The following is a 19,273-nucleotide window of genomic DNA, read 5'->3' on the forward strand; positions in this document are numbered from 1 at the left end:
ATGCTCAAAATTCTCCAAGCCAGGCTTCAGCAATACGTGAACTGTGAACTTCCAGATGTTCAAGCTGATTTTAGAAAAGGCAGAGGAACCAGAGATCAAATTGCCAACATCCGCTGGATCATGGAAAAAGCAAGAGAGTTCCAGAAAAACATCTATTTCTGCTTTATTGACTCTGCCAAAGCCTTTGACTGTGTGGATCACAATAAACTGGAAAATTCTGAGAGAAGGGAATACCAGACCACCTGACCTGCCTCTTGAGAAATCTGTATGCAGGTCAGGAAGCAACAGTTAGAACTGGACATGGAACAACAGAGTGGTTCCAAATAGGAAAAGGAGTGCGTCAAGGCTGTATATCATCACCCACTCTGCTTATTTAACATATGCAGAGTACATCATTAGAAACCCTGGGCTGGAAGAAGCACAAGCTGGAATCAAGATTGCCGGGAGAAATATCAATAACCTCAGATATGCAGATGACACCACCCTTATGGCAGAAAGTGAAGAACTAAAGAGCCTCTTGATGAAAGTGAAAGAAGAGAGTGAAAAAGTTGGCTTAAAGTTCAGCATTCAGAAAATGAAGATCATGGCATCTGGTCCCATCACTTCATGGGAAATAGATGGGGAAACAGTGGAAATGGTGGCTGACTTTATTTTGGGGGGCTCCAAAATCACTGCAGAAGGTGACTGCAGCCATGAAAGTAAAAGACACTTATTCCTTGGAAGGAAAGTTGTGACCAGCCTAGACACCATATTAGAAAGCAGAGACATTACTTTGCCAACAAAGGTCCATCTAGTCAAGGCTACGGTTTTTCCAGTAGTCAGGTATGGATGTGAGAGTTGGAGTATAAAGAAAATGAGCCCAGAAGAATTGATACTTTTGAACTGTGGTGTTGGAGAAGACTCTTGAGAGTCCCTTGGACTGGGAGGAAATCCAGCCAGTCCATCCTAAGGGAAATCAGTCCTGGGTGTTCATTGGAAGGACTGATGTTAAAGCTGAAACTAGTATTTTGGCCACCTGATGCGAAAAGCTAACTCATTTGAAAAAACCCTGATGTTGGGAAAGATTGAAGGCAGTTTGAGAAGGGGATGACAGAGGATGAGATGGTTGGATGGCATCACCGACTCAATGGACAACGGGAGTTGGTGATTGACAGGGAGGCTTGGAGTGCTGCAGTTCATGGGGTCGCAACGAGTCGGACACAACTGAGCGACTGAACTGAACTGATCCTCAGTATTCTCTCTCTAGATCTTTTAAATCTAGTTTAGACTCATTGACCTAACTTTTTCATCTTCTCTCTTTTTTAATCTGTTCTGTGAAAGATTTCACATTTACTTTCTAATCCATCTGTATATTCTTGGATGGAATGTCTTTATGAAGATGATAGTGATGTTTTTAATTTGCCAACATAGTCTATTTACTTTCGAGTTAGTGTTTATCTTGCTTGTTTATTCAGCTTGATTGTTTCTGTACACAATTATGACCAGAAAAAACCATAAAGTGTGCGTGAAAAGAAATTTTCTGAGTACGTGTAATTGCAACTCCTGTTTATCCTGTGTCTGAGTGAAGCTGGGTCTGCAAGGCCAATCAGTGGATGGCAAACCGGAGACTAGCCAGTCGTCAGGCAGAGGCTCTCAACCCCGCCCGCGGCGGTCCGCCTCAAGCTCTCGGTCTGGGGAGGGGCGGTGTGGGCAGGGGCGGGGAGGGGCGGTGTGGGCAGGGGCGGGGAGGGGCGGTGTGGGCAGGGGCGGGGAGGGGCGGTGTGGGCAGGGGCGGGGAGGGGCGGTGTGGGCAGGGGCGGGGAGGGGCGGTGTGGGCAGGGGCGGGGAGGGGCGGTGTGGGCAGGGGCGGGGAGGGGCGGTGTGGGCAGGGGCGGGGAGGGGCGGTGTGGGCAGGGGCGGGGCGGAGCGGCGCGCCCCTCCCCGGGTGCCTGAGCGAGGCTGGTACGGTGTGTGGCTGGGTCCTCTGCACGGCTTGGAGTCTGAACCAGGTGAGTATTTGCGCCCAGGAGTAAACTACATCTCCCCATCGCAATCCCTCCCTCCGGGGGGCGGGGTGAAAGATAGACTCTGAAGTAGGGAGGGAGCGCGGGATGAACAGCCTTCTCAGTCGGGGAAGAAACTGGGGCCTTTTGTTTCTCGGGGCTGAAGTTGGCGGGTGTTGGGGCAAGGTCTCCGGTGGCGGCCACTGGTTCTTGTGAACAAAGCCGGGGAATAGAGAGAAATTATTCATAAGAGTCCTGAAGTGGCCCCTGACCGCTGCGGGTTGGCTGTAGAAGCTCCGGGATCGCGGGCAGGCCCTGAGCCCGCTGTCCTCTCTGGTCGCGCTGTACATAGAAACCGTTGCTACGGGCTGGAGGATGCCGTTTCTTTTCGGTCTCCGGCTGCAGGTGGCGCCCAGCCTTGTGGATGCTGGGGAGAACGTGCGAAGGTGGAAGTCAAAACAGTGTTTCCTGTTACTAGCGCATTGCAGTTTGCGCTGGAGGTATTACTGACAAACTGATGAGTAAATGTGGGAAATGGATGTGAGTTAGGATGGTGGAGAAGTTAACCCCAACTAGGACCACAACTTTCCTAATCAGATACAAGTTGCAAGCAGATGTGGAAGAGTTCTAACAAGAGCAAGTAAAGTATAACTTGTTTTTTGGAGTTTGAGAGTTAACATTTATTGATCTTGAGAATGTGTCTCCTCCCCACCGCAGTCCTCCACGTGGTAGTTTTCAAAAAAGATTCTCAGAAACGTTAAAACGGGGTTTACGTTGAAATTCTCTTAATTAGGTAAGCGATGTCTTTATCATTTCTAACGTTTTTCACTATGTGTTATTCAAATCATAAAACCTCAGGGGTTTCAAGATTCCTTTAATTGAAGGTAATCTATTTTAATCCCGTTAGGTGCTTAAATCCTCCCATCAAATATCCTCCAGCTCTTGGGAAAAAATTGTCCTACAGACAATTCATTCTATTCTGGGCAGCATCAATAATTTTAAAGTTCTTCACTTGGTTTCTTGTAACTTCCACCATTAAGGCTACCCTTGTGATGGGAGACCATCCTACTGGGCCCTGCTAGTTACGGTGTGAAAGCCATATTCTCACTTCCTCGCTGGACCTCATTCACAAGCTGACAAACTGTCATCTATATTCTGTACCCAAGTCAAAGCCAGCAGGAATATGGAGATGCTGACAGTGCATCCTTTTTCTGCAGAGGTCTGATGTATGATCAGATTCAGAGGGCAGGCATGCTGAAGGGAATATTCCTTATGGATTAGACTTATTGCTACTTGTTTTAAAATTTATCACCCAGTGTGTTTTAGTGCAGTGTTTAAAAAAAAAAAAACTTTGACAATATAACTCATAATGTATACATTTTACTTTGCAACATTTATATACACATTTGTGTGTGCATTTATATATGCCTGTATTTATCATTTCTTTATATAGGCATGAAATAAAAGTTTCTGTAAAACAGTATTTAATGGTTTGTGTCAGGTAGTCTGATTTTATTCCTGATTGCAGCTGACTAAGTTGATTTCATGAGTTGCCACCTGTGATTTGAAAAGCACAATTAAGTATGACAGTTAAGTATGTGGGCTCTGTAGTGGCCTGAGGTTCAACTCTTCAGTTCACTACTTAATAGTTATATGACCATATGCAATTTATATACTTGAAACATCACCTTCCTCATCTGTAAAAAGGAAGTAATATCTTTCATGAAAGTGGTCTTGAGGACTGAGATAATTCATGACATGGAAATTTAGCTTCATAAATGTTAACTGTTATTACTGCTCTCTGTTTAAAACATACTTGATACAGTAGTTGAAGGATTAAACAAAATAATAATATATGCAAAGTTCATTAAGAATTATGTATTTGTTGCTGTTATTGACACTATCATTAGCAGTATATCAGTAGAGTGAAACTGTCCAAGGCCATCATATTCCCAATTCAGTTGAATTTAGCAGGTATTTCTTAAGGGATATAAGACACTACTTACTATGTTAGCTCTGAAGCTCTGAGATGAATTAGGTAAAATCTCTCACAATCTAGAAGAGAAGACAAAGAAATAGAATTTGGATATCTGCTATATGGTACGAGAGAGGTATGTGCAGAGTGCCTTTAGAACATATTAGGCCTGGCAGCTGTATTGATGGGAGTGGGCAACTGAGAATGTAAGGAGGCAGGGAATGTGGAAGAAGAAGATGCAGAATTACAGAAAGGAGATTATTTATGTTTGTACCGAATCAAAAAGACAATTAGGATGTTAACAGCTAAAGTAGGAGATACCAAAATCAATGTTCAAAGATACCTTAAGAAAGCAGCTTGAAGAGGATCAGAATACGCACACTACACCCAAGTTGGCCACTTTGGCATAAGGATTATTTTGAGCAGAAGGCAAATAAGAGCAGACACAGAAAAAACTCTTTCTGCCTTCTTTTCTGCCTAACAGCAGGACATAAATTTCCCTTTATGAAGGTGTTCCCTCCTCTCCTCTCATCCCAAGGTGAGGAGTACAATCCTTATCACAGCAGATGGACAGTCAGCACTGAGGTGAGTCTGCAGAAACAAACCTCATTAAAATAACTCATCTTCCATTAGTTTTCCCATATATTTACTTTCTAGAAGCCAAAACCCTTTTTCCTTTGTCTAATCATTTCTGCATAATTTATCACACTTTGTTAAAATGATACATAGGTTCCCAGAGCTAGTGGTTTCTTTGAGTTTTCACTTTTCTGTGAAGCCTCCAGGAGTATATAAAATAAACCTTTTCTCCTGTTAATATCTTTTGTCGGTATGAATTATTGGCCTCAGGTACTGAACCCAAATTGGTAAAGGAAAAAGATTTTTCCCCTACACACCAAATCCTGCTTTGTCATTACATTTCAATTTTGCTTAAGTGAAGATTAAGGAAGCTAATCTATGTGTGGTAGATAGTAATTTAGCCCCATGAATGCTAACTGCTCTTATAAGACAGAGTTTACAATGAGCTTCCTCCTTAGAAGAAATACTCCAGGGACTTCCCTGGCGATGCGATAGTTAAGACTTTGCAGGGGGGTGCCAGTATGATCCCTGATCAGGGAGCTAGGATCCCAGATGTCTTAAAACCAAAGAACCAAAACAGAAGCAATCTTGTAACAAATTAAATGAAAAGCTTTTAAAATGGTTCACATTAAAAAAAAGAAATACTCCATCTCCTTTTCTGTAGAAATGAAAAATAAACATTGCAGAAGTACCTAGATGGTTACTACTATCCAAATTGAGTTTTACTATATAAGATTCATAACTGTTTTCCTACACTACATTTCAGCTATGGCCACCAAAGATTATCCATCATTGTGGGGCTTCGGGACAACAAAAACATTTAAAATTCCTGTTGAACATTTGGATTTCAAGTATATTGAAAAATGTTCAGATGTTAAACACTTGGAAAAAATTCTTTGTGTGCTCAGGTAAGCGTTAAAAAATCTTGTTTCAGTCTGCCAATTTTAATTATCTTGTTGACTTCTGAAATTCAAAGCCTCATTAGAAATTTTGGAGCAAAATTTCAAATATTGAGATTGTTGTTTTTGTCCATGTTAGGTGCCAAAACAGTGGTTTTAAATCTGTGGTTAGTTTGGAGGGTTCTGGCCCAATTTAATTCCAGCAAGAAAATGCAGGAGACACAGGTTCAATCGCTGGGTTGGGAAGATCCCCTAGAGAAGGAAATAGCAATCCACTCCAGTATTCTTCCCTGGAGAATCCTATGGACAGAGGAACCTGGCAGGCTACAGTTCATGGGGTCACAAAGTCAAACATGATTTAGTGACTGAACCACATTTTTCAGCACCAGACTTAGGTTAATCGGCATCCCAGGAGGAGAGCATTTTTCTTGCTTCCTTCCTCCCATTAAGGTAAAGTAGCTTTTAGGAGGCATCTGCTTCTGCTGATAAAGCACTTTGGCACTGTCTCACTTCAAACTACCTGCCAACAAAGGTGAGTGACTCACTGGGAGCTGTCACATGGACGGTGGGGTGGGAGCAGGAAGTAGGACCAAAAGTCAGGGAATCAAGGCCTTTTCTGGGTAAGAGCCCTGTGGCCGTGATTGTCAAACTTTCATATTCACCAAATATGGCGGTTAAAAAATTGCTAATTTGAGGGCCCCATTCCTAGAGATTCTGCTTCAGGAAATTGGGAGCGGGGCCCAGGAACGTGTTTCCAGCAACAGCCTGGAAGATCGACAGGCAGGTGGTCAAGGGGGCTCTGCAACAAACGCTGACCTGGGACTTCCCAGTGGTCCAGTGGTGTGCCTTTCAATACAGGGGATGCAAGTGTGATCCCTGATCAGGGAACTGGGGTCTCACAGCCCTCGGAGCAACTAAGCCCTGGTACTGCAACTAGAGAGAGTCTGTATATGACAATGAACGATCCCACATGCAACAAAGATCTCAAGGTGCTGCAACTGAGACCTGACACAGCCAAATAAACAAATGTGCTCAGTCGCTCAGTTGTGTTCGACTCTTTGTGATGCCATGGACTATAGCCTGCCAGGCTCCTCTGTCCATGGAATTTTCGACGCAGCTTACCTGAAGCAGGTTGTTGCCATTTCCTTCTCCAGGGGATCTTCCCAACCCAAGGATCAAACCCGAGTCTCCTGCATTGACAGGCAGATTCTTTACCACTGAGTCACCTGGGAAGCCCAAGTAAATAAATACTTTTTTAAAAAGGGAAACTGACCCGTTGCATACCAACCTGTGCCACCTGTGTGGTGTTTCTCGAGGGATTTTCGTTTGGAGGGTTTTCTCATATTGCGGAAGCACTTGTGAGCATGAACTTCCCCTTTCCAGGACATCAATAGTATTCCTTTTACTCAGCAGTGATTCATTCTTTCCTCTGATGCCCTTCTTTATCTCTATGTCCTTTCCTTTTTCTTTCACCTTTAGCCTCCTGCCCTTCCTAAGCAGTCCTGCTTGTCCCCAGCCAGAGTTGAGATAATAGCCTCATCATATCATTGTTTTCTCTTTTGTTTTTCTCAACATATGAGAACATTTTCATTTGTATTTGATCAATAACTAACAAAGAAAACAAGAGTTTATGGGATGAAAGAATTTGAAAGATTTTGTTAATTAATAGCCTTTTTAAGTGGTATGGACTTGGAATTATATTTTAAACTTTAATTTGAAAATGGGATTTATTTTTATTTCTCTAAAAATTTAAAAGTAAGTAGATTCACAAGAAACAGGGAAAAGATTGATTTTCCTTAAAAAAATAAACAAGCATAAAAGAACAGATGTCTCTAACTCTGTGAGGAAGGAATTCTGTTCCTTGAGTGATGGAATTTAGAGGTGTGTTGTTCTAAACTCTTCCTCTGCCATTATCTTCCTATCCCCTTAGGGAAAAAAATTGAGCTAGGATAGTAATTCCTCACTAGAAAGTAACTCCAAAGTCTCACTCTTTGCCTGTCTCTAATAATGAATTTCCACTTATAAGTTTAAAATTATGTTATGTACAAAATGAACATGTGAGTGTTGAAGAGGAGAGAAAATGTTATTCATTCAACTATTAAAGTGTGTGATGGAAATTGGTGTCTTTGGAGCTCCTGTTTCTCCCCTTCATTGCGACACTCCATAGATCAGATGAAAGCAGAGGTTGCTGAAATTGAGGAAGGTTCGGGGAAAGCAGCAGCCCAGCCTTCCTCCTTGTAGGGAGGCGGGTCATGAGATCTCCTTGGAACCCCTGGGCTCCATGGAACCCAGCTTGCAAACCACAGGTTTACGTGATCTCTAAATAAAGTGGTAACTCTAAAATTTCTGAATTTTTTAAAAGGTCTGGTGAGGAAGGATACTATCCTGAACTTACAGAATTTTGTGAAAAGCACCTTTCAGGCTTAGCTCCTGGAAGTAGAGCTTTGAGGAAAGATAAACCTGCTGCAACAGCATCCAGTTTTACAGCAGAAGAATGGGAAAAAATTGATGGTGACATAAAGGTATAGAGTAACATCACTTTTTTGGTGACATTGTCATGGGATATATATCTACTTGTCTGAAATCAGTAAAGGGAATTTTGTGGTAATTACTTACGTAGTATTGGTTGCTTCTTACATCCAGGAGACTATTGTGACTATGTTTTTGTAGATTTTTATATATATATGGAGGTGTGGAGCATGCTCACGTACATGTATGTATTTTAAATGACTAAGTAATACCCCATCCTACAAAAGAAACATAATTCAGTCAGCATGTATAAATCGTGCTATCCAAACATGTTTGTTCACAATTTTTTGTACATCCTGGTTATTTCCTAAGAATAAGTTATTAGAATTCAAGTGCCCTGATATGAAAGGATCTGAATGTATTTCTGTTAAAACACGTTTCTTTGTGTCTCAGAAAGTTGTACCTTTTTTGTAGTCTCCCAACAGCAGTATGTAGGAATGCCCACTTCAGGTTACTCTTCCCTGGATACGATAATCATTTTTTGCATTTTAAAATCAAGTAAATGGTTTAAAAATGACAGTACATAATGTATTGTTTGTTTACCATAACATTAAACTTTTAGAAGTCTGTCACTTGAATTTTTTATTTCGTTAATGACCTGCTTGTATGTTTACTGATTTCTTTTAATCAGCATTATTGTTATAGTTTACATTCAATAAAACTTAGCCATTTTATAAAACAAATGAATGTATACAACAAAACAGAAACAGGCTCACAGATACAGAGAACAAACTAGTGGTTACCAGTGGGGAGAGGAGAGGAAAGAGAGGCAGGATAGGAGTAAGGGATTAAGAGATACAAACTACTATGTATAAAATAAATAAACAGCAAGGATGAAATAGAGAAATAGAGTCATTACTTTATAACTTTAAATGGAATATAATCTACAAAAATATTTAACCACTATGTTGTACACCTGAAACTAACATTATATTGTAAATCAACTGTATTTCTATTTTTAAAAAGTTAGCTGTATTACGGTAATTTCACTGAGCTTTGAAAAATCGTATACTATAGAATATTTCTATCACTCCTACAAGTTTCACTGTGCCCCTTTGCAGTCAGTGCTGACCATATACCCTGGTTCCTGGCAGCCACTGAACTGCTTTCTATCATTACAGATTTGCCTTTGCTAGCCTTTCATATAAATGTAATTGTATAGTATATCTTCTTTCATATCTGTCTTCTTCCACTTAGCATGATGCTCCTGAGATTCATCTGTGTTGTTGCATGTGTCCATGGTTCATTCCTTTTAATTGCTGAGTAGCAGTGATTTGTATGGCTATCTTGCAGTTTGTTTAAGCATTTACTACTTGATAAACAAATGCCAATTTTTTTTCCTTTCTTTTTTATTTATTTGGCTGTGTCGCATCTTCAATCTTCACTGTGGTATGTGGAATCTAGTTACATGACCAGGGATCGAATCTGGGCTCCCTGCATTGGGAACTACAAGTCTCAGCCACTGAACCACTAGGGAAGTCCCCCAGAATATTTTCTAAAGTGGCACTCAATCCTGCCAATAATGAATAAAAGTTCCAGTTGCTGTACATCATGGTCCATAATTAGGATTGTCAGTTTGGTTAATTTTAGCTCTTCTGTTAGGTGTATAATGGTATCTCATTGTGATTTTTATTTGCATTTCTCTAATTGCTAATGATCAGATAGATTATATTCTTCACAGCCAAAGATGGAGAAGCTCTATACAGTCAGCAAAAACAAGACCAGGAGCTGACTGGCTCAGATCATGAGCTCCTTATTGCCAAATTCAGACTTAAATTGAAGAAAGTAGGGAAAACCGCTAGACCACTCAGGTATGACCTAAATCAAATCCCTTATGATTATACATGGAAGTGAGAAATAGATTTAAGGGCCTAGATCTGATAGATAGAGTGCCTGATGAACTATGGAATGAGGTTCATGACATTGTACAGGAGACAGGGATCAAGACCATCCCCATGGAAAAGAAATGCAAAAAAGCAAAATGGCTGCCTGAGGAGGCCTTACAAATAGCTGTGAAAAGAAGAGAAGTGAAAAGCAAAGGAGAAAAGGAAAGATATAAGCATCTGAATGCAGAGTTCCAAAGAATAGCAAGAAGAGATAAGAAAGCCTTCTTCAGCGATCAATGCAAAGAAATAGAGGAAAACAACAGAATGGGAAAGACTAGAGATCTCTTCAAGAAAATTAGAGATACCAAGGGAACATTTCATGCAAAGATGGGCTCGATAAAGGACAGAAATGGTCTGGACCTAACAAAAGCAGAAGATATTAAGAAGAGGTGGCAAGAATACACAGAAGAACTATACAAAAAAGATCTTCGTGACCTGGATAATCACGATGGTGTGATCACTCATCTAGAGCCAGACATCCTGGAATGTGAAGTCAAGTGGGCCTTAGAAAGCATCACTATGAACAAAGCTAGTGGAGGTGATGGAATTCCAGTTGAGCTATTTCAAATCCTGAAAGATGATGCTGTGAAAGTGCTGCACTCAATATGCCAGCAAATTTGGAAAACTCAGCAGTGGCCACAGGACTGGAAGAGGTCAGTTTTCATTCCAATCCCAGAGAAAGGCAATGCCAAAGAATGCTCAAACTACCGCACAATTGCACTCATCTCACACGCTAGTAAAGTAATGCTCAAAATTCTCCAAGCCAGGCTTCAGCAATACGTGAACCGTGAACTTCCCTGATGTTCAAGCTGGTTTTAGAAAAGGCAGAGGAACCAGAGATCAAATTGCCAGCATCTGCTGGATCATGGAAAAAGCAAGAGAGTTCCAGAAAAACATCTATTTCTGCTTTCTTGACTATGCCAAAGCCTTTGACTGTGTGGATCACAGTAAACTGTGAAAAATTCTGAAAGAGATGGGAATACCAGGCCACCTGACCTGCCTCTTGAGAAATCTGTATTCAGGTCAGGAAGCAACAGTTAGAACTGGACATGGAACAACAGAGTGGTTCCAAATAGGAAAAGGAGTGCGTCAAGGCTGTATATTGTCACCCTGCTTATTTAACTTATATGCAGAGAATATCATGAGAAACGCTGGACTGGAAGAAACACAAGCTGGAATCAAGATTGCCGGGAGAAATATCAATAACCTCAGATATGCAGATGACACAACCCTTATGGCAGAAAGTGAAGAGGAGCTAAAAAGCCTCTTGATGAAAGTAAAAGAGAAGAGTGAAAAAGTTGGCTCAAAGCTCAACATTCAGAAAACAAAGGTCATGGCATCTGGTCCCATCACTTCATGGGAAATAGATGGGGAAACAGTGGAAACAGTGTCAGAATTTATTTTTTGGGGCTCCAAAATCACTGCAGATGGTGACTGCAGCCATGAAATTAAAAGACGCTTGCTCCTTGGAAGAAAAGTTATGACCTACCTAGACAGTATATTCAAAAGCAGAGACATTACTTTGCCAACTAAGGTCCGTCTAGTCAAGGCTATGGTTTTTCCTGTGGTCATGTATGGATGTGAGAGTTGGACTGTGAAGAAGGCTGAGCGCCGAAGAATTGATGCTTTTGAACTGTGGTGTTGGAGAAGACTCTTGAGAGTCCCTTGGACTGCAAGGAGATCCAACCAGTCCATTCTAAAGGAGATTGGCCCTGGGTGTTCTTTGGAAGGAATGATGCTAAAGCTGAAACTCCAGTACTTTGGCCACCTCATGCAAAGAGTTGACTCATTGGAAAAGACTCTGATGCTGGGAGGGATTGGGGGCAGGAAGAGAAGGGGACGACAGAGGATGAGATGGCTGGATGGCATCACTGACTCGATGGACGTGAGTCTGAGTGAACTCCGGGAGATGGTGATGGACAGGGAGGCCTGGCATGCTGCAATTCATGGGGTCGCGAAGAGTTGGACACAACTGAGCGACTGAACTGAACTGAATTACTAATGATGTTGAATGTCTTTTCATTTGCTTCTCATCCATATATCTTCTTTGTCTTTAAATCCTTTGCCCATTAAAAAAATTAGATTGTTTATGTTCTTATTGAATTGTAAAATACGTATCTTCTGTGTATTTTACACATGAGCATGTATCTTTGCAAATATTTGCTGATATTGTATGGCTTGCCTTTTCATTTTTTTTTTAATAGCCTCTTTGGAAGAGCAAAAAGTTTTACTTTTGATGAAACCAATTTTTCTTATAGTTTTTGCTTTTGTGTCCTATTTAAGAAACGTTTGTCTCATTTAAGATCCCTAAATTTTCTCCTATGATTCGTCTAGAAAGTTTTATCATTTTAACTCTTAAATGTAGGTGTAAGATCAGTTTTAGTTTTTGGACACACAGACAAATATATACAGACACCCAGTGCATATATTTGTATATACCAATATGGATATCGAAATATTCAAGCATCTAATGAATGATTATCTTTTCTTCATTTAACTTCTTGGTGCAAATGTCAAAAATAGGTTGACTTTGTACATGTAGCTCTGTTTCTGTATTCTGTTCATTAATCTAAATATCTGTCTTTACACCAGTATTCCATTGTCTTGATAACAATGTCTTTTAAAACATTTTTAATTTTATATTGGAGTATACTCACATGCTTGCAGAAGGCAATGGCAACCCACTCCAGTACTCTTGCCTGGCAAATCCCATGGACAGAGGAGCCTGGTAGGCTGCAGTCCATGGGTCGCTAGGAGTCAGACATGACTGAGCGACTTCACTTTCACTTTTCACTTTCAAGCATTGGAGAAGGAAATGGCAACCCACTCCAGTGTTCTTGCCTGGAGAACCGGGGAGCCTGGTAGGCTGCCATCTATGGGGTTGCACAGAGTTGGACACAACTTACGCGACTTAGCAGCAGCAGCAGCATACTCACATGCTAGCAAGATTATGCTCAAAATCCTTCAAGCTAGGCTTCAGCAGTACATGAACCAGGAACTTCTAGATGTATAAGCTGGGTTTCAAAGAGGCAGAGGAACCAGAGGTCAAATTGCCAACATTCATTGGATCATGGAGAAAACAAGAGAATTCCAGAAAAACATCTACTTCTGCTTCATTGACTATGCTAACACCTTTTACTGTGTGGATCATAACAAACTGTGGAAAATTCTTAAAGAGAGGGGAGTACCAGACCACCTTACCTGTCTCCTGAGAAACCTGTATTCAGGTCAAGAAGCAACAGTTAGAACCGGAAATGGAACAACTGACTGGTTCAAAATTGAGAAAGGAGTACGACAAGACTGTATATTGTTACCCTGCTTATTTAACTTCTATGCAGAAGTTAAATTTCACATCATGTGAAATACTGGGCTGGGTGAATCACAAACTGGAATCAAGATTTCCAGGAGAAATATCAACAGCCTCAGATATGCAAATGACATCACTCTAATGGCAGAAAGTGAAGAGGAACTAAAAAGCTTCTTGATGAAGATAAAAGAGGAGAGTGAAAAACCTGATTTGAAACACAATATTAAAAAACTAAGATCATGGCATCCAGTCCTATCACTTCGTGGCATATAGAAGGGGGAAAAGTGGAAGAAGCAATGACAGATTTTATATACTTGGACTCCAAAATCCCTGTTAATGGCGACTGCAGCCATGCAATTAAAAGATGCTTGCTCCTTGGAAGAAAAGCTATGACAAACCTAGACATATATTAAAAAGCAGAGACATCATGTTGCTGACAAAGGTCTGTAAAGTCAAAGCTATGTCTTTTCCAGTAGTCATGCTGGGATGTGAATCAGACCATAAAGAAGGTTGAGTGCCAAAGAACTAATGCTTCTGAATTGTTTTGCTAGAGAAGACTCTTGAGAGTCCCTTGGAGTGCAAGGAGGTTGAATTAGTCAATCCTAAAGGAAATCAACCCTGAATACTCATTGGAAGGACTGGTGCTGAAGCTCCAATAGCTTGGTCATCTGATGCAAAGAACCAACTTAGTGGAAAAGGCTCTGATGCTGGGAAAAATGAAAGGCAAAAGGAGAAGGGAGAGGCAGAGGATAAGATGGTTAGATAGCATCACCAACTCCATGGACATGAATCTGAGCAAACTCTGAGAGATAGCAGAGGACAGAGGAGCCTGACATGCTGCAGTCCATGGGGTTGCAAACAGTCAGATATGACTTAGTGACTGAACAGCAACAAAATAGTTGATTTACAATAGTTGTGTTGTGTTAGTTTCACATGTACAGCAAGGTGATTGTTACGCACTTACATATATCTATTCTTTTTCAGATTCCTTTCTCATATCAGGTAGTGCAAGTCCTCCAACTTTGTTCTTTGTTTTCAAAGTTGTTTTGGCTGTTCCAGGTCCTTTGCTTGCCAATTTCTACAACATAGAAATTGTATTTGTGTTGGGATTGTTTTGAATTTGTTGATCAGTTTTGGAAGAATTGATATTTTGATAATATTGAGATTTCTGATTGATGAACATGTATTTTTCTGTTCATATAAGCTTTATTTAATTTTTTGAAGCAGTGTTTGTAGTTTTCAGTGTATATATACTTCTTATATATTTTTAATGAAATTTATTCCTAAGTATCTATTTTATACTATTATAAAAGTTGATTCTTTAATTTAATTTGCTCATTCCAAGTCACTTCAATTATGAAATTTTATTTCTTTATTTTTATTGTGGAAAAATACACATCATATGGAGTTTATCATCTTTATCATTTTCAAGTATACAGTTCATTAGTGTTAAGTATATTCATATTATTATGCAACCATTCTCAAGGACTTTTTCATCTTCCAAAACTGAAACTCCATACCATTTAACAATAACTCTCCAATCCTACCCCCACCACCAGCCCCTGGCAACCATCATTCTACCTTTTTTTTTTCTGATCTGTTTACATTCTTTTTATTTTTTATTTGTTTATTTTTTATTGAGGATGATTTACAGTGTTGTGTTACTTTCAGATGTACAGCATAGTGATTCAGTTATACATGCATATATGTTGGTATCTTATTTTTTTCATATCCTTTTCCCATATAGGTTATTGTGAAGTATTGAGTATAGTTTCTTCACTTTGATTTATCTCTAGGTCCATCCATGTTACTACAAATGGCATTATTCCATTCTTTTTTATGACTGAGTAACATTTCATTGAATAAATATACCACATCCTCTTTATCCATTCATCTGTTGACAAACATTTAGGTTTCTTCCATTTCTTGCCTATTGTAAGTAGTGTTGCAATGAATATTGGGGTGCATGTATATTTTCTTTTCTCTGAATCTATGCCCGGCAGTGGAATTGCAGGATCATATGTTAACTCTATTTTTAGTTTGTTAAGGAACCTCCATACCATTCTCCATAGTGGCTGCACCAGTTTGCATTTCCACTAATAGTATAGGAGAGTTCCTTTTTCTACACACACTCTCCAGCATTTATTGTTCGTAGACTTTTTGATGATGGCCATTCTGACAGTATGAGGTGACACATCATTGCGGTATTGATTTGCATTTCTCTAATAGTGAGTGATGTTGATCATCTTTTCTTGTGCCTTTTGGCCATCTGTGTATCTTCTTTGGAGAAATGTCTATTTAGATCTTCTGCCTGTTTTTTTGATTGGGTTCTTTGGAGTTTTTTAATATTGAGTTATATGAACCGTTTCTATATTTTGGAGTTTAATCCCTTGTCAGCTGCACCATTTGCACGTATTTTCTCCATTCTGTAGACTGGTTTTTCATTTTCTTTATGGTTTCCTTTGCTATAGAAAAGCTTTTATGTTTAATTAGGCCCCATTTGTTTATTTTTGCTTTTATTTCCATGACTCTAAGAGATGGATATTGCCGCAATTTATATCAAAGAATGTTCTGCCGGTGTTTTCCTCTAGCAGTGTTTTGGTATCCAGTCTTACATGTAGGTCTTGAATCCATTTTGAATTTATTTTTGTGCATGGTGTGAGAGAATATTCTAATTTCCTTTTTTTTTACATGTAGCTGTCCGGTTTTCCAGCACTATTATTAGAGAAACTGTCTTTTTGCCCTTCTATGTTCTTGCCTCCTTTGTTATAGATTAATTGACCACAGGCCTGTGGATAACTTTGAGGCTCTTTATCCAGTTCTATTGATCTGTATTTATGGTTTTTGTGCCAGTACCATACTCTTTTGATTATTGTAGCTTTGTAGTATAGTCTGAAGTCAGGAAGCCTGAATCCTGCAGCTCTATTTTTCTTTCTCAAGCTTGCTTTGGCACTTCAGGGTCTTTTGTGTTTCCAAAAATTAAAAAATTTTTGTTCTAGTTCTATGAAAAATGCTATTGGTAATTTGATGGAGATTGCATTGGATCTGTAAATTGCCTTTGGCAGGGAATTTATTTTATCAAAACTGCAAAGTTATTGGTATAAATTTGTCTAAAATATCTTTTTTTAAATATCTGTAGGATTGTTAGAGATGAGCTTTTTTATGCCTGCTAATTTGTATTTTTTCCTTTCACTTTCTTTTGACTAGTCTTGTTATGTTTGTCAATTGTTTAATTATTTCCAAAAAAACCAAGATTTGGATGTTGATTTTATTTTTCTATTTTATGTTTTATGGATTTCTACTCTTATTTTTTAATGATTTTTATTTCCTCCTACTCACTTTGGCTTTAATGTGTTTTCTATTAGTTTTATAAGGTAGAAGCTTAATTATTAATAATTGATCTTGAACCTTTCTTCTTGTTTAAAGTTGCAAAATTTCCTCTAATACTTTATCTGCATGGTATAAATTATTATATATCATGTTTTCATTATCTCTTAGTTCAAATTATTTTCCATCTGATTTCCTTTTTAACTCATGAACTCCTTATAAGTGAATTCAAATTCCAATTTCTTGGGGATGGTCTAAATACTTATTATTACTGAATTCTAGTTTAGGTCTGTTGTGGTGAGATTCCATACTTTGTACAATTTCAACCCTATGAGATTTATTGTGACTTTTTTTGGCCTCTGCTCCATGTGCTCTTGAAAATAGCATAGAAGTCTATATTGATTAGGCCAAGTTGGTTAATGTTGCTCAAATCTACTCTAATGTTACTGATTTTTTGTCCACTACTTTCCTGTGTCCATACTCTTAATCAAATAGATTCATTTTGGATACTATTTTATTTTTGGAATTTCCATTAATTCTTTTTTAGAGTTTTCATTCTTCTCCTGAATTTCTCAACTGTTTCTGCCTGTTTTTCACTCTTCTCATATATTTATTGCAGCTGTTTTTAAGTCTCTGTTTGTTATTTCCAACATCCATTCACTCTCTGTGCCTGCTTCTGTTGGCTATGGGTAGCCTTTTGCCGATTCTTTGTCTTTATTGTCATTTTTTATATTTTATGCTGTCCATTGTATAAAGGACTTCCCTGGTGGTTCAGATGGTAAAAAATCTGCCTGCAATGCAGGAGACCCAGGTTTGATCCTTAGGTCACAAAGATTCCCTGGAGAAGGGAATGACTACCTTCTCCAGTGTTCTTGCCTGAAGAATCTCATGGAGAGAGGAGCCTAGAGGGCTACAGTTGCAATCCACGAAGCTGCAAAGAGTCGGACACAACTGAGCAACTAAACACAGCACAATACATGTGTATAAAAAAATCAGAAGTAATTAATATTTACCAATAGAAAGGAGCATGTCCTTTCTGTCAAACTGCTAAAGTTGGAAAATGTGGTCAATCTAATCTGTATGTTAATTTGCACCTGATTTGCTTGGGTGTTTGAGATAAAGACATAGGTTCTACTGTCAAGGAACTTACAGTGTGGTAAGAGAGACAAACAATAAATAGAGGATTTTAAATATTCATGCTAAACACTTTTGTCCCAACCAGGAAGTTCAGAGAAGGCTCACTGGAAGGGAGATGAATATGATCTTGCAAGATAAATAAAGTAGAAAGGGCAGAAATGAGTATACTGACCAATACTGAGCTGTACACTTAAGAATAGTTAAGATGATACATTTTATGTTATTGTGTATTTCCCTACAATTGCAAAACACAGAGTAAGAAGGGCATGTCAGATAGAGAGAATGTCATGATCAAATTGTCACCTAAAAATTGACCCATAGTATGATGATATATAGTCTTTTCTAATGTCTGGTTAATTATGTAAAGCTGTATATTTACCTTCTTTTTTTCCCTCTCTTCTTCTCAGAGTTGGGTATCAGAAATTAAAAAAGAAGATGATAAAATTCACTTTCATGAAACTGAAACATTTCCAGCAGTGGAAGATAATTTGCCCCCAGTTCGCGGTTCAAACAGCCATCTTCATGTTGCCAAGGTATACCTTTTTGGTGTGGGGGGTCGGTGGTAGGGGAGGAAGTTGTTGTTTATTAAGAACATTAGCTTGGTTTAATCATTGTAGCCAAAGCGTGGTGTCCTCTGGGCAGCTGGAGCGTTTTTTCATGGTGATCCTGTGTTTTCACCTTGTTGAGTAAGCCTCCCCTGGAGATCAAAACGAAACAGTATTTTCCTTTGAAGAACTTGCATCTTGGGTTTACTGCTTCCCTTATTTTTATTTTTTGACTGTTCTGTCTCTTCTACTCTGACAAGTTTTGATGAGTACTTAAGATCCAATTGAGTATGTAAACGTTTCAGGGAATAATTTTATGTATCCAGTAGAGGTACAATGGGAATAGTTTGCATAATTAAATATGGATTTAAAGCATTAAACAGATGGATTAATCTGTTTAATTAATCCATTAAATCCATGGATTTCAAGCAGTTATAGATGGCATTTCTCTGTTTAGTGCATCCCCCTCCCCCACCCCAAGCCCCTCATGGTTATTTCTCTGAGACTGGTCTCTATTTTGCCACGCAGGTCTCTCCTTTCTAACGCATGGTTTCCATAGAGAAGGGCCCTGTTGGAGTTCCAGGTTCATTTAACTTCCAGTTAAAACTGAGTTTCTTTGTGTCTCCTTGACCCTGATATAGATCCCAGCCTGTCTCCAGGGGATTTTGGCTTGAATTATACATTGCATTGCCTCTGCCCTCCTTTTTTCCCTGCTTTTTTTCCCTTTTATTCTTATTTCTAGGAGGATGGTTACCTAACTGTCTTCATTTTGTGTTGGGTCATTTTTGTTTTTCTCGTTTCTTCTTTGACCTCTCAGTTTTATTTGAAAACTATCCATAGCCCTTCATCACTCTGCTTCTTGGTAATTTACGTTCCTGGATCTTTTTACTCCTCACTAGGAATTACGCAGGTAACTGAGGTACACAGTAAATAAGTATGGTAAGGATAACACTATCTGTAATCAATGAATTTGTATTTATTGAACCCTCATTATGTGCTAAGTCTATATCCTGAAACTATAACAATGAATAATATTTCCTCTGTGTCCTTACTGTAGTCCAGTAGGAGTAGACAGACTAATGTAGTTCTCAAAGTATGGTCCATGGATGC

At 39.2% G+C, this 19,273-nt stretch overlaps 1 protein-coding gene across 1 annotated transcript in view; it reads left to right on the forward strand.

Annotated features, from left to right (window-relative positions):
* SPAG1 (sperm associated antigen 1) overlaps positions 1,926–19,273 on the forward strand; it is an 87,058-nt gene continuing 69,710 nt past the window's right edge. The window contains exons 1-5 of the mRNA XM_018058084.1: positions 1,926–1,988; positions 4,442–4,542; positions 5,300–5,441; positions 7,795–7,954; positions 18,026–18,151. Of these exons, the coding sequence (XP_017913573.1) occupies positions 5,302–5,441; positions 7,795–7,954; positions 18,026–18,151 (426 nt within the window). The 5' untranslated portion in view covers positions 1,926–1,988; positions 4,442–4,542; positions 5,300–5,301. The remainder of the gene's footprint in view (positions 1,989–4,441; positions 4,543–5,299; positions 5,442–7,794; positions 7,955–18,025; positions 18,152–19,273) is intronic.

This window comes from Capra hircus, chromosome 14 (assembly GCF_001704415.2).
Source record: "Capra hircus breed San Clemente chromosome 14, ASM170441v1, whole genome shotgun sequence".
In the NCBI taxonomy this organism is placed as follows: domain Eukaryota; kingdom Metazoa; phylum Chordata; class Mammalia; order Artiodactyla; family Bovidae; genus Capra; species Capra hircus.